The 16,947-nt window shown below is 44.7% G+C and overlaps 1 protein-coding gene across 24 annotated transcripts in view; it reads right to left on the reverse strand.

Annotated features, from left to right (window-relative positions):
* The window catches only part of LOC105468948 (teneurin transmembrane protein 4), a 3,228,145-nt gene that overhangs the window by 28,280 nt on the left and 3,182,918 nt on the right, over positions 1 to 16,947 (reverse strand). For all 24 annotated transcript variants that reach the window (XM_071075888.1, XM_071075902.1, XM_071075903.1 and 21 more), the window contains 2 exons: positions 14,147 to 15,024; positions 697 to 869 (listed from right to left, as the gene is read on the reverse strand). In XM_071075888.1, coding sequence (XP_070931989.1) covers positions 697 to 869; positions 14,147 to 15,024 — 1,051 coding nt within the window. The remainder of the gene's footprint in view (positions 1 to 696; positions 870 to 14,146; positions 15,025 to 16,947) is intronic.

Raw genomic sequence — 16,947 nt, forward strand, 5'->3', positions numbered from 1 at the left:
GTGAAAGTCTTTGGAAGTACAAAGAGCCATCCATAGAGCAGGAAAAAATCAAGCAGAGCTTTCCCTGGTGATGGCTTCTTTCTTTTCAAGTTTACTAAATCCCACAAAGCTGCAAGCCCACCTGGGTCACCACATCCCACGAGAACAATTGAGGCTGATAGTTAACAGCAAGATTTCATCCTTGTGAAATCTTTTTACTTGAAGCTAAAAGACCATCCCATAACAGGATGATGTGACAAATGCAGAGAAGGGTCTCTTTTCTATGAAATCCTAAAAGAGGCACAAACCTTCTCACCTGGGCTTCAGGAAGGACTTCTCCGTAATCACATCCCTTTCATAATTACGTGTAATTATTCTTGTCCTTTGTCCTCACCTACACTAGTGTGAGTGTGTCTGTTAATCTGGGAGTCATTAGGATGGCAGAATAGTGAGGTGGCCTGGATTAGCAGCTAATGAATTCACTGCCCTTTGTTCTGATAACAGAATAGGACAATAAAATATTATTCTGAAGCTTCTGAGAGACAATTTACTTGACTCAGGCTAGTATATTTTGTAAATTAGGTGATAATACAGAGAGTTGCAATGCTTTCCTGTTCTTGGACAGCTCCAGCAGCAGCCTATTTCTTGTACCATCCTCCTCCAAAGGGGTCTTCCCACCCCTCTGCCTTAAAGTCCCCTGGCCCCCACCTGGCTTACCTTGCAGCAGTGTGTAGAAGGCACCTGAGGCAGACAGGTTGGTGGTTATGGTGACATCATCCTTGCTGGAGGTCTCTACCTGGACATGCACTGAACTGTCTGTATCACTTCGGAAACTGCTCACCTGGCCAGTAGGGAAGGTCACATTTGTCAGGCGGCCAAAGCTGTCATACCTGGAAACCAAGGGGTGGAACTGAGTTGTAGAAATATAATGGTGCTTTAGTTGGAACTTGGCATATTCTACCTCATGCCATGGTTTTGCTGTGCTCTGCTTTTCTTTCTGGCTGGATACATTCCCATGTCTCCCACATCTCTTGCATGGGACCTAGTACATAGATTTCAGGATGTGACTCCACCTGCTGACATCCAGCTGCAGGAAAATGACTGGCCTCTCTGAGTCTCCCTTCCCTAGCCCAGTGGGGATGACACCACTGACCAGCCTACTGCCCAGGAGTACAGCTATAAACTAGAATTCAATTGTGAAGGGGCGAGATGATGGTGGCCATAATGAGACAGCTGACCCGGAATTTTAGAAATGGGGGACTCCCCAGAAATGATGTAGTCAAGCTTGATGCCTGAATACCCTCTGCAAAACCCGCAAGAACTGGTTATACAGGTTTTTCCTGAAAAAACACTAGAAATGGGAGCTATTACCCAGGGGTTTCCTAGGTTTCTACACATCCTGGGAAAAGGGGGTTCTGAATTCAAACCAGGACTCAGGCTAGATAAATGGCCTCTTGCCTGTTGCAACCCCTTCCATCTATATTTTACATCTGGCACTAAGCATTTTTGTATCTGCAACTCTTAGAACTCCATAGCTTTGCTCAGGTATGGTCTTTCTAAAGCATCATAATTGAATCTTAATTCTCTTTACTATTCTCCCGATAATAATAAAAGAAATACCTACCATCATTGAACACCTCCAATATACGAGGCATGGTGCTGGTGGCTTTTCATGCATTTTCATGTAATCCTCATTTAATACATTTTTCATGTAATCCTCATTTAATCCTAGTCTAAAAGGTATGTATTATCTCCTTTTTGGAGGATCAGAAATTGAGGCTTGGAAAAGTGAAGTCACCTGCTCAAGGTCACACAGCTAATTAAGTGTGGGTGGAATCAAAATTCAAACTCAGATCTATGTGCTTCCAAACTGCCACCTGCCTCTGTGTCTTCAATGAACATTTCTGTACCATCCATTTGCAAGTATTCATCACATGTGCTCCTCCCTGGCAGGAGTGGGCTATTAACATTTTAATTATTGTTTTTAATTAGAGGAGGCTGAAGTGTAAAATGGCAGGCTTAAATAGCCTTTTTGCACTTGTGTGTGAATAGGGACATAGTTCTTCCTCTACATGGCAATATTCCTGACTGACTTCCTGGACATGGTTGCCCCTGTGTACTTCGGGTCTCCCTACGGGCTTTTTTTTTTTTTAGCTGTTTTGTTTTTACTTCTGGGGTAAAGCTGACCCCCAGGTTCCTGTGAGGGTTTTCACAATGGGGCAATGAAAGTTCAGAGTTCAGCTCTGTCTAGGCTCTTTCTTCAGCTGGGCCTGGCTTCTTGCTGAGATTCCTGGGTCTGCAGCTCCTATGGTATCATGGGTGGGTGGTAATGGTATCATTGGTGGGTGAGATTAGGAAGGTCTTTGCTCAGGAATTCTCTGCCCAAGGTCAGACTTGGGTGCTGCACTACAGACTCTGCCATTTGCCAACTGTTTCCGTGCCTGTGCCTGGCCCAGATCACAGCACTCTACACTGAATCCAACAGTCCCTGGCACACTCTGCCACAGAGGAGGCATTGGTACAGGTCTTCTGAATAAATCACCCCTGTTTTTGGCCTAAGACCAATTCTGGGGGAGGGGCCGGTGGCCTTTGGGGAAGTTGGACGCCTCTGGGGCTGGGGCCTTTTCAGGATGGCAGGCAGTGCTGTGGCCTCGACTACTCTCCCTGGGCAGGGCTGCAGGCAAGGCTGTGGCTCTATCAGAGGCTCTCCTGTGGGTGGTTGGGGGCTTCAAAAACCCATGTCCTGCCATGATTTCTCCTTTCTCTTCCTTAGTACCAAGTCAGGTTCTTCCAGGAAAAGGTCAGTCTGGCCTAGGGGAGGCTGAAACCTGGACTGGATGGTCAAAGGGGTGCACTGCCCCACAGAGCTCAGTGAGCAAGAGTTCTGAGAGATGGCAGCCAAGAAGGAGGGTCTCTTGCGGTAAAGATCTGAGATGCATGTCCGAAGACTTCTCTCATGTGGAGACCCTCTCAGAGCTCTGCTCCTTTCAACACTGAGAGAGGCTGGGATTCTTTTTAACCATTTGTGGCCACTGGAAATTTGAATAGGAAGGAAACATACAAAAATACTGACAGTGGTTATCTCTGGGAGGGAGAATTACAGGTGATTTGAATTGCTTATTTACATATATTTCCATGATTTTAAAATAATAAACATGGATTATTTTCATAATGAGAAAAGTGTTGTGACAAGCCAGGTAAAACCACATGTGAGAGCTCATGAGCAAGGCCATCTGGGGAGGCAGATGCCTTAAATTCCAGGCTGTGCAGAGACAGGACAGTCTCACTTGTAGGGCAAGTTGAAGATAACAATTTCCAGAACTTTTCAGCAAAATATTACTGGGATACTCCAAGTTTTTTAGCTAAAAATCAAGACCCCCAAAACTGGTTTTGCCCTGGTCAACTTAACTGTATCTGTGATTCATGATTACGCTGGATCCAGTCAGATCCTGAGTCATCTTTTAATCAACAGGAAGACTCATTTCAGTCCAGCAGTTTAATGGGATGGGATGCTGTTCTAGGCTGATTCTTTGAACACCTGTAATCCCTGTACATACTCTTTATTAAAATAAGACTATTCATTCGGACTGTCTACTTTCCTGACCTCGCTGCATAAAAAAGATTTTATTATACCATGCAAGACACTGCAAAGGCAGCTGTGGAGTTTTACAGATAAGAATTGATAGATTGTTAATGGGGGTCAGATGTCACTTTGACACTACTTCTACCATGGCCTCACTCAAATGCCACCTCCTAAAGCCCTCCCTGGTTTTTCCTGTTCCTTCTCCCAGTATATCCTGTGCACAGCTCTATCCTAGAATGCCTCCCCTGCACCGCAGTGCTGATGTACAAGTTGTCCCCCTCTTTGGGTTGTGAGTGCTTGAGGTCAGAACAGGTCTGTGGAGTCTGTGGACTGACACCGTCTGGGTTCCGCCACCTGCCAGCAGCGTGACCCTGGAGGACTGGCTCTCAGTTCATCTCTGCTTCACCAGCATTGGAACTGGCATAGAGAGGAAAGGCAGGGAATGTTGGCTGAAAAAATCAGTGAGTGCAGGATTGGATGTGCAAGGCCTCTTTCCTGCTTTGTGGGAGAGGAGACACCATGATTCATTCACACATTCCCTCCTACAGGACTTGGCACAAGCTGGACACACAGTAGGTACATGATAAACACTTGCTGAATGCCAAAATATGGAAACAACAACTCGTACTAAATAACACTTTGGCAGTCTCCCTGGGTATCTCCCCAGAGTTTTAGTCTTGAAGACAGAAAGAGGCTTTGTATAAAGGCAGACAACTGCAATTATTATTGAAGGTAGCTTGTAAGGCATAATTAAATTGAGCCTAAAGAAGATACAATGAAGAGGCCCCATGCCTTTAAGATCTGGTTTTCATTTTATATAAGATGGTCAAAAAACCCGGTAATTTCCACTCTTCACATTTTCCATTAGAAGGACTGAATGTCTTAATTAAATGAACATCAAATAGAGCAACCAATTTATAAAATTTTCTTGTCTCCTCTTCATTCATTTTAGTACCTTCCAGAGCTTGGGAAATGACCTGGATCTCTTTGCTGCTTGATCGATACCTGTAATTATCCCACCAGAACTGCTCCTTCTGACTGTGGATGGGAAGAGGTAGGGTTGCCAGTCCGCTGGGCCCTGCACACCTTTGCCCTGTGAGCCACATCTACAGAACCCTTTCTTCTCCACCACAGAGCTGCCACGACACAGTGCAGGGACCTGGAAGGAAGGGGCAGTTCTCTGAACTCTCTGGGCTCCAAGTGGCTGCCTCAAGTCCCGGCCCCATGATTGGGTGGCATCTGGACAATGGCTTAGTTACATTTGTTACAACTTTCATTATGGGAACCCACAAAGTACTGGCAAATTTTCTTTCTTTCTCATCAAGAGGAATGAAGGGAATGGTTTTTAAAAAAGGTCTCTGGAGCCAGATGGTCTAGGCTTTGAATCCTGGCTCTACACTTGCCAGTAATGTGATCTAGAGGATGGGCACTTGGCTCTGTGTTCCTCCTAACCATCAAGTCTCCACTACAAATGATACAATTTCAGGCAGGCTGTATCATATAACCTCGGTGAGCCTCTATTTTCCCTTCTATAAATGGGGATAATAATCCTGTTTTATAGAGACACATGAAGATCAAAAGAGGTAACGTATTTAAAATGAAAGGGAAACTTCTTCCCAGGGCCCCCAGGACCCCAGGAGATTGCCCTCAGTGGAATGTCAACTCCCTGAGGGCAGGGACTTCATTTGGACCCTGCTGTATCCCCGTGGCATATAGCATGTGCTTCCTGATGGTCAATGAACGTTGGCTGAATGTTGGCTCCTTCCTGCCTTTCTTTCTGACTTTACCTGGAACGTCACTCCTCGGCAGGTCCTTCTTCTCCCTGTATCTGCTTCTGGTCCCCAAACATGCCAAAGTCAGTGCATGCTGGGGTGCTCATGCTTCCTGTTCCCTTTGCAGGAACGCTCTTCCCTCCGGTGTTGGTATGGCTCGTTCCGGTCATCATTCATGTTTCAGATCAACTGTTATCACTTCAGTGAGGTCTTCCTTGACCACTGCTTCTAAGACAGATAAGTCCCCCAACCTCTGTATCATATTTTCTTATTGACCTCACTATACTTATTTATTTGTTCTTTGTTGTCTGTCTCCTCCTAATATAAGCTCCATGAGGATAGGGACCTTGTCTGTATTCTTAGTGCCCAGAGGAGTACCCAGCATGTCGACAGTACTCAGTACATGTTTACTTAATGAATAAATATATAAGTAAATAACAGATATTATTGTTGATTCAAGACATGGACTGACAGCAACTAAGAACTTCATTTGTTTTACCTTTCCTTGACCAGCTGAGGTGCAGAAAGGTCACTAACATTCATGTGGTGTCTTTTAGGTACCAAGCACCATGCTCATCATCATCTTTTGATGTAGGCATTATTATTATCATCGTTTCACGAATGGTGAAGAGGAGGCTTAGAGAGGATAAGCAACTTGCCTAAGATCACACAGCTGGTAGAGGAATATAAATTCAAAGTCAGGTCTGTCTAATCTTAAAGAATGTGTTTTTTCCATCATGCTTCCTATAAAAATGGTACCATTTCAAATAAAAATCTTTGGGTTCATCACTGTGGTATAGAAAACACTGTTTTTGCAAGTCTCAAGTGGGTCAAGGAGACTGGCAGTATTTTTTTTTTCAGGAGGCTTTGCTTGCTACCACTGCAATTGACTTTGCAGCGATGCCAAGCCCCTACCTGGGGGGTGTGATAGGGATGGCCAGATGATTGGCTTTTCATTACTTCCTCCCACTGATTTTTCTTCATTCCATTTAGCCAAAGTATTTTTGGAGCACAGTGAAAGAAAACACATAAAAGATTCATATAGGCCGGGTGCAGTGGCTCACGCCTGTAAACCCAGCACTTTGGGAGGCCAAGGCGGGTGGATCACTTGAGGTCAGGAGTTTGAGACCAGCTTGGCCAACATGGTGAAACCCTGTTTCTACTAGAAATATAAAAATTAGCCAGGCACAGTGGCTGGGTGCCTGTAATCCCAGCTACTTGGGAGGCTGAGGCAGGAGAATCGATTGAACCTGGGAGGTGGAGGTTGCCGTGAGCCGAGATTGCACCATCGCACTCCAGCCTGGGTGACAGAGTGAGACGCCATCTCAAAAAAAGAGATTCATGTAATTGCTGTGAACTTGGCTCTCAGAAGAAGATTGCTAAAGGATATCTTCACACACACTGCAAGGCTTTCTTTTTCACACTCAATACTTCATCTGGAGCCACTTACTATGCACGGCTGGCAAGGAAAATGCTCAACTGCCCTTTGATACTAAACTTTTGCTGATCTTAACTTTTTGGTTAAAAAATAAGATTTGATTTGTATGATTTTCATTTCTGATTGTTTCAGACAACACCATCACCATGTCAGGGAACTGGGCACTGCATTGTCTGTGGATAATTATGGTTGCTGGCCCAGGCACACCAATAGTGCCCCTGGCCCAAGTCACTGTAATAGATGTCATCACGACGTCATTAGCTACTCCAAACTGGATCAGAGTCAGAGCACTTTGTGGCTTCTGCATTAAAATCTTGTACTTGCTGTCCATTTCCTACAAAATTAAGTACCCAAAATGAATTCTAGCCCTCAGGATTCCCCAGATCTGGCCCACTCTGCCACGCTGTACTTGAGGTGGTACATCTGGTAGGAAGTGCTTAGGGTTCAGGCAGATCTGAGGCTGAACCCTGGCTTGGCCGCTCATGGCTAACATGTCACACAGCCGGTCAGTCTCTGTGCTGGTTATTCTCTGTTCCCCCAGAATGGATCTGGGGGGATCCATTCTTTGTCCTCTCTCTGCCCAGAGCAGCTGACCCCTGCAGACTGTGTCACTGGGGCACTCTCACTGGCTCGCTTCTGGTTAAGCTAAGTCCGTGGTAGGCACTGGCAAGAGACTGGAATTTAGAAGGTTTTCCTCACTCCTTCTTTCCTCCAGTGCCGAATCTCTAACAGCGGCTGCGTCGATCCATGATTTCAGCTTCGAACGGGGGGCTTCTCCTTCATCGTTACAGCTCCCACTGGACTTTAGTCACAATATCCTATGACTTTCCCACCTTGCTCTGCAGCCTGGGGGTTGCTAATGGTTATTCACTGTTTTTAGTGCCTGGGTGCCTCAGCGTCCTTTATTTTTATTTTTAGTTAATTAATTAATTTGCTTAGGGACAGGATCTCACTCTGTTGCCTAGGCTGGAGTGCAGTGGTGTGATTATGGATCACTGCAGCCTTGAACACCTAGGCTCAAAAGTGATCTTCCTGCCTCAACCTCCTGAGTAGCTAGGACTACAAGTGTGTGCCATTACATCCAGCTAATTAAAATTTTTTTGGTACCCATCTCTTTGGTAGAGATGGGTATTGCTATGTTGCCCAGGCTATTAGCATCCTTTCTTGGTTCCCTTACCCCTGCCTATACCTCTATATAACATGTCTTCATTTGTAAGATATTTATACTGAGTATAATATCCGAGTGAACAATTGTTTTGTGTGTTTGTTTTTGTGAGACAGAGTTTCACTCCTGTTGCCCAGGCTGGAGTGCCATGGCACAATTTCGGCTCACTGCAACCTCCACCTCCTGGATTCAAGCGATTCTCCTGCCTCAGCCTCCTCAGTAGCTGAGACTACAGGAGCCCACCACCACGCCTGGCTAATTTTGTATTTTTAGTAGAGGCGGGGTTTCACCATGTTGGCCAGGCTGGTCTCGAACTCCTGACCTCAGGTGATCCACCTGCCTTGGCCTCCCAAAGTGCTGGGATTACAGGTGTGAGCCACCACTCCTGGCTGTGGACAGTTTTTTTTTTTTTTTCTTTCAGCACTTCTGTCTTCTGGCTTGCATGGATTCTGATGAGAAGTCTGCTGTAATTCTTACCTTCGTTCCTCTTATAAAATGCTTTTTCTTTTTTCCTGGCTGCTTTTAAGGTTTTCTCTCTTTAATTCAGCCATTTGAATATATGGCTAGAAATGTGTATGTGTGTGTGTGTGTCTGTATGTATTTATTCTGCTTGGTGTTTTTGGAGCTTTTTGGATCTGTGGTTTGGTGTCCATTATTAATTATGGATAATTCTCTGCCATTATTTCCTCAAATATTTCTTCTGCGCTGTGTTTTCCCTCTTTTCCTGGCATTCCAATCACGTGTATATCAGACTGTTGGATATTGTCCCACAGCTCTTGAATGCCATGTTCTGCATTTTCCACTCTTTTTCTCTCTCTGTGTTTTAGTTTGGGTAATTTCTATTAACTGTCTTCTAAGACTCAGCTGTGTCACGCTGTGTCCTTTGGAGAGAGCAGTCCATCAAAGGCATTCCTCATCCTTTAACCGTGGTTTTCGTTTCTAACAATCCCATTTGATTCTTTCTTATCGTTTCCATCTCTCTGCTAAAATTATCCATCTGATCTTGCACATTGTTCACCTTTTCCATTAGAACCTTTAAAATAATTATAGTTATTTTAAATTCTCTGACAGATAGTTTCAACACCTGTGTCCTAGCTGAATGTGATTCTGATGATTTCTTTGCCTCTTGGGAATGTGTTGCCTTTTCTTGCCCTTTTGTCTGTTCAGTTGAAAGCGTAACATCTTGTGTAGCACGGTAGAGCCTGAGTGACAGGTTTATGCCTGGAAATGCGTGTGAGTTTCCTTCTGCTAGGACTTTTGGGAGGGGGTTTGGGTTAACTTAGGATTTGGGTTGGCTTTGAAGTTTGTTTATGGTTAACCTCTGTGCATCATAGGTTTTAAATTCCCTTAGCAATTCCCTGTGTTTAGGATGCGAAACTGGTTTGCCAGAGGGCTTTTTTCCCTCAAGGTCCACAGTTCAGCCCTTGGGTCCTGCCTTTGTGCTGACTGAGAGAGGGTCTCTTTCCGTTCTCCTGCCTCTCTCTAACCCCCTCCCAACAGTCTTCTGCCCTTCACTGATGCTTTTAGCCTTTCAGCTAACTACGGTGGTGGCAAAGCCTTCACTAGGGTTCTGACTCTCAGGTATGTGGGATTTTTTTTTTTCCATTTCTCTTCTTCCCTCATTCAGCTGAAAGGATTTTCCCCAGTGCCTAGGCAGGACAGTGTTCACTGCCCTTCTCTTCACGGATGAAGGGTGTTGTTCCTGATGGAAGATGAAGTGAGCAGGGTCTGGGTAGAGTGGTCGGGGGTATATGCTCCTCCCTCAGCAGCTGCTGTGACCCTCTCCCAGGTCTACCACAAGGGACACTTTCTTCTTAAATCTTTCCTTCTTAACTCTTTTCTGTGGAAAAGCTCCTGGTGGGATTTGTAGAGAAAAAAGTCCCTAAGAAGACATGGACCTGCCCAATTGCTACAGCATCCAAGGGCTTCAGACTCTCTTGCCAGTACACACTTAGCCTTTGTAAATTCACCAGCCATCCCAGCTGAATTCTTTCTCCCTGGGGTAGGTACATCTGCCCCAGCCAAGCCAAGCCAGGACCCACATCTTGTCTCTTTCTGCAAGAGTCTGTCTCTCCTTGGATTTGACTTGAGAGAAGGAGTTCAAGGAAATGCACAAATTTACCTTTTGTCTGGGTTATTTTCATGATAAGGTTGGGAATGATGCACTTTCCAGCTTCCCTATCGCCAAGCAAAAACCAGGAGCCAAATCTCTTCGTTTGACCCATTTCAGTTGACTTTTATGTCCCATTGGGAGCACTGGCAATGCTGGTGCTCAGATGTGAATCTAGCATTCTCCTCACTACAGCCTATCTTTTCTTCCTGTCTCTATTTCCCTTTTATTCTGAATTTACAAGTCATTATAAAATATTGACTATTTGTCAACCGACCAGTTGGCAAACCCTAAGCTTGATGCAAAGACAAATTTGCAAGGGTCTCACAGTAGTTAATGCAAGCATAATTATAACAGGAGCTGTCACACGGCACTGTGGGAGGCCAGAGCCCCTTCCCCTATGAAACTCAGGGAAGGGTGTTGCTCATACCCATCCAGCAAGTCAATTCTGGAACCTGCCTCATACTTATCAGGCCATTTTCTCAGCCACCAAATGCCATCTGACCAGGAGCTAAGTCTGAGAGTACTGATGCCACACATGGGAGATGGGGACTGCATTTTAGACTCCTTTGAGGTTCCTACCAGCAGACTTGTGGGCTGAGGGGAGGAAAGTAATCTTGATTCTCCAAAACTGTGAACTCTATAAATCAAGGTGCTCTGAAGTGTGTGATGTTTATGTTAGGTGTACTATTTAATCTGTTAAGAGGATCGACAAAGCTGACTTAAAACTTGTTTCAGGCCGGGTGCTGTGGCTCATGCCTGTAAACCCAGCACTTTGGGAGGCCTAGGCGGGTGGATCACTTGGGGTCAGGAGTTTGAGACCAGCCTGGCCAATATAGTGAAACCCCGTCTTTACTAAAAATACAAAAATTAGCTGGATGTGGTGGCCGGTGCCTGTAATCCCAGCTACTCAGGAGGCTGAGGCAGAACTGCGGAGGTTGCAGTGAGCTGAGATCATGCCATTGCACTCCAGCCTGGGCAACAGAGTGAGACTCCATCTGAAAAACCAAACCAACTAACCAACCAACCAACCAAACAGCTTGTTTCAATAATAGCTTATGTCACAGGCAAGCCTGGGCAAATTTTTTTAGAAAAATGGAACACTTCGGTTATAATTTACTAAACTGCCTCATGAAGCGAAAGGTAGAAAATTCACTAGAGCAATGGTTCATTGGCAAAATCTGTCCAAATCCTTAAGAAACACCATAATTAAATATCACGACATCTCTACTTCTAGAGAGCCTCATAGTTTGCAAAGTATTTTTACTTTCAGTATTTATTTAGTTTTTTAGTCCTCATAACGGCCCAGAAATAGGGTAGGGCAGGGGATTATTTCTGTCTGGTTGAGACTTGGGTCTGGGGGCCAGCTAGCCTGTCTCTGAGTCACATGGCTCGCAGCCAATGAAAATAGGTGTCTGGCACCCTTGCTTCATTCTCAGTCTGAGCTGGACCAGTTTGCCTTGGGTGGCTCTCAGTGTTATTTTCCAGCTGACTTTGGATATTCTCAGGGATCTGACTTCTTTCTTAGTTCATGTCTTGATCTCTCATACTTGATTCTGCTCTTCTCACCTGACCTCTGATTCCTACCTATCCCAATTAAAACTTTTGTCTACTCCTTTGATTAGTTTACTTGCAATTGCTCCTGGGAAATACCTTTCACACCCAAACAACACTTCTGCAATTACTGGTATTGCTACTAATATTGCTTGCATTCAGAACAATAACAACAGCAACAACACCACCAACTGCAGCAGCTATCACCTGAGTACTTATAATCAATCAGACACTGAGCTTTCCATATTTTATCTCACTGAAATTTTGAACCTCATACTATTCCTATGAAATAGGTAACTATTTTCATCCCTATCATACAGATAAGTCACAAAGAATGTAGGTGACCTTAGCCAGTACAGTTGAAAGAATAGGGACTTGTGTTCTGGTCCTGCTATATACTCACTGTGTGGTTTCAGGCTCATTATCGAATCTCTCTGTACTTCATATGTAAAAAATGTGGATGATAATTCCTGCCATCTGAGGTTGCTGTGAAGATTAAATGGGAAAGAGCCTGGCACATAGTAGGATCCCAAAAAACAAAAACAAAACCAAAAAACTAGTTTCCCTTTCTATTTTAGGACTTTTATCTACCACTTCTGATGTGTGTCAACAAGGATAACCACTCTTGGTACTGCTATGAAGTGCAGTCTTTGGAATTCCAGATGCCATTTTATAAAAAAGTAATTGTAAAAACTTTTCCTTCTTCACTAAACATCAACTATAGCTGTATACTTCATCGAGGAAAGAAAGGGAGGGATCTTTCCTGGTGGAAGTGTAGGAAACCGTTTTAGATTTCAGGGGTGATGGAGTGTAACGGATGCAGCGATGTGTAAGCATTCGGTTTGGGATCTGAGGGAGTGACCTTGGGAACTAATTGAGTGCACAGACTTGCTCTGACAAAGAAACCCCTGTATTGGCTGAATAATGTATAAGAGATTTCCAATGGGCAATGGGCAAAATGGAATTATTTAGCGTATTTCCATTCCAATGAGTTAATCAAGATAATTGCTGTTTTCCTGGATCGTTGTCTTTTCTTTGTAATTAACAAGGTCCTTGTTTGGAGAAAGGAATTTAGCCAGTGAACTTTATAAAAATGGCTGTGACATTTTTGTTCAAATTATATTTAAAAATCGACTACAGATCCTTTTCCTTTGGATTCTGCTAGGACTGTTAGAAACTGATGCTTGATCAAGCTTGAGAAAAACTTTAAGGAGTCAAGTTCATTTGGAATTAACAAATCCAGTGCGGCAGTGGTGCGGGGGTAGGATGCAAGGAGGGCAGCAGGGCAGCACTGAGAAAGCTCAAGCTCTGGCATCAGACTTAGACTGCGATCCCTGTTCTGCCACGTCTCACTATCAAAAGTGGACAAAGCAGCCTTCAGAGCCTCAGTTTCTATGTCTGTGAAACGGATAATAATCACCCATCCTCAGAGCTGTTGTGTGCATTCAATGCTGTGGACCACAGCTGATGCTCAACAAGGCTAGTTCCTTCCCCATCTCTCACATGCTTATCTAATGGTGACATTCAGCAATCTCAGTCGTTTGAACCATGGCTAAGACCTCAAAAAGCAGCTTAAAAAATCTAAGTAGAAAAAGAGATGTTCGTCCATTCATTAAAATATCTCCTAGAGGAACACCCCAGATAAATATATTTAATTGTGGCTAGGATTATAATAAGCTGAACTTCTGGTTCTCTGACCACACCTCTTAAGAAGTCCTCTACTGGATGAAGAATAGAGAAATGAGCTACTTGAGGTGGGCACTAGGACTGAAATAAATAGTGACACCACAGTGCAACCCTAAGGGAGGAGGCAGAGAAACCTTCCCTTTAGATACAGGGCCTAATAAAGTAATGGTTTAAAATCACTTCGGGCTGGGGCAAAGGGGTCTATATCCTCATTTCCCCACTTCCTGAAAGCTCTCTTCATATTACAGCATAATATGCAATTGTTGTTCCTTATTAATGATCCTGAATCATAAAAAGAAAGGTTTCATTATGTCTATATAGTGTGTTTGAGAAGGGAAGTATGCAATACACTTCATAAGAAAAGTTCCATGCAAAATGGTTAAAATGAAAAGGGTTTTTTTTTTTTTGGAATTTGAAGATGTGAGCTGCAATTATGTGGAAAATTCATCCACATGTGCCTGTTCCTTCTCCCCTTGCCACATTTCTGGACAGTGGTCATATGAAGATGCTAGCACTTCATCAGGTAAGTACTTTTCATCTGCACCATCTCCCTGTGGTATGCTGGGCAGGTATCTGCTGTATCCATTCTACAGATGTGGAAACCGAGGCCAGGAGGGATTAAGTCCATGGGAGAGTGGGAGCTGATGCCCAGCTCCTCTGACTCCAAAGCTTATGCCTTCTCCACTAGACATTTCCTTCCTAGGAGAAATCATGTGGAATATGAACATGCAGAATGTATTAAAGGTAATGGTTTTTATCCCAAATCCTGAATTAAAACAAAATACTCCATCAATTTACCTCTAATCCTACAATGAATTAATGAAACAAAATCATCAAATGGCCTTGTTTTGATACTTACTCATAAAATGTTGTCCATCCGTTTTCATTGCTTTTGGTTGCCAGAAGGCCAGAATTGCCATGGTATGTCATCATGGCCAACTCGTGTCCTTGTGTGGTCACACTCTTGAGTGCACTGTTAGTGCCCATGGTCACCCAGTATACCTGGCCATCTGGGACCACCAGCCAAAGGGGCATCCCAGTAGAGTCTCGGCGGACATTTACCATGTTGCCGTTGTTGTCTGTGATGAGTGTGACGTCGCCATCCCCAGTGTAGGTGAAGTTGTACAGGTAGTCTCCTGTGGGCAGGCTTTGGGTGTACAGGTGCTTGCCAGTGGTATCAAACAGATAGAGCTCCTGGTCAATTGGTGAAGACAGTTCATACATGTTCTGGGTGTTGAGGAAAGGCTTGTTCTTCCGGATAAACCGAATTCGGATGTTCCCAAGGTCAGCCACATAGAGCTCCCCATCAGCACACACAGCCAAGGAAGACGGGGTATTTAACTTTGCATCCTTGGCATAACCATCATCTCCAGAAAAACAATCACAGTTGGCATCATTTTTACAGTCACAGCCACTGGGGGCCCCAGCAACTAGTGAGATCTCTCCGCTAGTGGTGACCTGCCTGATGCGGTTGATCTTTTTCTCATCAGTCTCAGCAATATACAGGACCCCATTGTGTGAAACAGCCAAAGCGGTGGCTGACTCCAGGGTTGCGTGGATGGCCACCTTGCTTAGCAGGAAGTGGTCAATGCCGGGGACCTGGCAGTGCATGGGCCTCCCGGCGACAATGCGCACCTGGTGGTTTTCGGAGATCTGCAGGACCACATTGTTGTCGAGGACATAAAGTGAGTTGTCCATTGGGTTGATGGCTAAGTCTGTGGGCCACTCCAGGCGAACCTGACAATGAAGACACCGATACTCAAATGACTGGCAAGATGCCCACCACTAATCCATCCCATAGCCCATGTAGCCCATAACAGTGTCCAAAGTGACTTCATATACAGTTTTGCTTGATCCTCATGCAGCCTATCATCAACAATGAAGTGTCAGCCCCCTAATCACTGGGAAACCATGAAAGAGCTGCCACTGAGACATGTGATGGTCTCATTAGACTGACAAAACATGAAGAAGGAGTTAACAACAACAAAATAGTAGGCAAAAGGGTAGACTTTGGAGTCAGATAGGCCTGGGTTCCGAACCTAGTCTACTACTTATGACTGTGGGCAAGTTACTTTGCCTCTCTGAGGCTCAGTAGTCACATATGGGAAATGGGAATGACAACAGCACAGAGTCCCTGACCCACCAGAACCCACCAAATAATGGCAGCTGGTGTTCTAGAGATGGGAGGGAAAGGCACATGGAGTCTGGAGGCTGAAGTAGGAGTTGTTCAGAGGCTTCAGAAAGATTCTTCATGCATGGTTGATACGATACATACATGATTTCTCAATTCTTTGAGTCCACGGATTAACAGCTGGCTAGGTGCTAGAGATATAAAGACAAGCTAACCATGGCCTCTGTCTGTCATAGTTCTTGACCGGTGATTCTAAAATCTAGCCTCACATTCAAATTATCTGTGGCGATTTTAGAAAATAATGGTGTGCAAACCCCACCCTTGATGAGTGAAATCAGTTCCCCGGGTGTGGAGCTTGGGCATTGGCATTATTTCAAAAAGCTTCCTGAGTGATCCTGATGTGGGCTTGAGAATCATGACTGGATCCTTGCTCCTCATGTGTGGTCATCAGCATCAGCTCACCTAGGAGCTGAGCATAAATGCAGAAGGACAGCCCTCCCTGAAACCTACTGAATCAGTATCTGCATTTAAGCAAAATCCCCAGGCGATTTCTGTGCACACTGAGGTTTATGAAGCCCTGCTCCAGAAAATGGTTCTAGTACCTCAGAGAACAGGTCCACGTGGAAGGGATTACTGAAGCTGGTTGTAGGAACTGGGAGTTCAGAAGTGCTGGGCCCCATGTGGAGCCTCCTCTGAGCCAGGCTGGGAAACTGGCATAGGTCATGGCGGGTCTTCAAGTGGGCACCCAGGGGACTGCAGCTGGCATGGTATGAGGGGAGGAGTGTCTTCTTCAGTGGACTTGGAGACTGACTGATCTATCACACTAGGAGGTATTGGCACTAAGGGGAACCCTTTCCACCTGTGTCCCTAGGAGGTCCAGCTATGTTTTGTGTGGACTGGAAGTGCTGACAGGTGCACCCTACTGCTGCTTTTTCCACCCCACCTAAAAATTCATTGCCTTAGACTTCCTGAGCCCCATACAAACCCTTGATATTTCGTCCAATTTGGGGCTTGCTTAAGCAAGTGTATACCTTTATTTTTATTTACTTATGTCTGATGACAGGGTCTCACTCTGTCACCCAGGCTGGAGTGAAGTGGTACAATCTTGACTCACTGCAGCCTCCACCTTCCAGGCTAAAGTGATCCTCCCACCTCAGCCTCCCGAGTAGCTGGTACTACAGGCATGTGCCACCATGCCCAGCTAATATATATATTTTTATAGAGACAGGGCTTTGCCATGTAACCCAGGCTAGTCTCAAACTCCTGGGCTCAAGCAATTTGCCTACCGTGGCCTTCCGAAGTGCAGGGATTACAGGTGTGAGCCACTGTGTTTGACCTAAGTGTAAGCCTTTAGATAAGAAGTTTCTCTTCCAGGAATTTACTTGTCTGCACCATTGTCTATAAGAGTGTTTTTAATAATGATGAAGCCATTTTTAATAAGGACGAAGACCGAGAACCAACTCATATGCCCAACAACTGAGAACTGGCTAAATAATAGTACATTTAGTTTGCTCATAAATTAGAATACT

Source organism: Macaca nemestrina, chromosome 12 (assembly GCF_043159975.1).
Source record: "Macaca nemestrina isolate mMacNem1 chromosome 12, mMacNem.hap1, whole genome shotgun sequence".
Classification (NCBI taxonomy): Eukaryota; Metazoa; Chordata; class Mammalia; order Primates; family Cercopithecidae; genus Macaca; species Macaca nemestrina.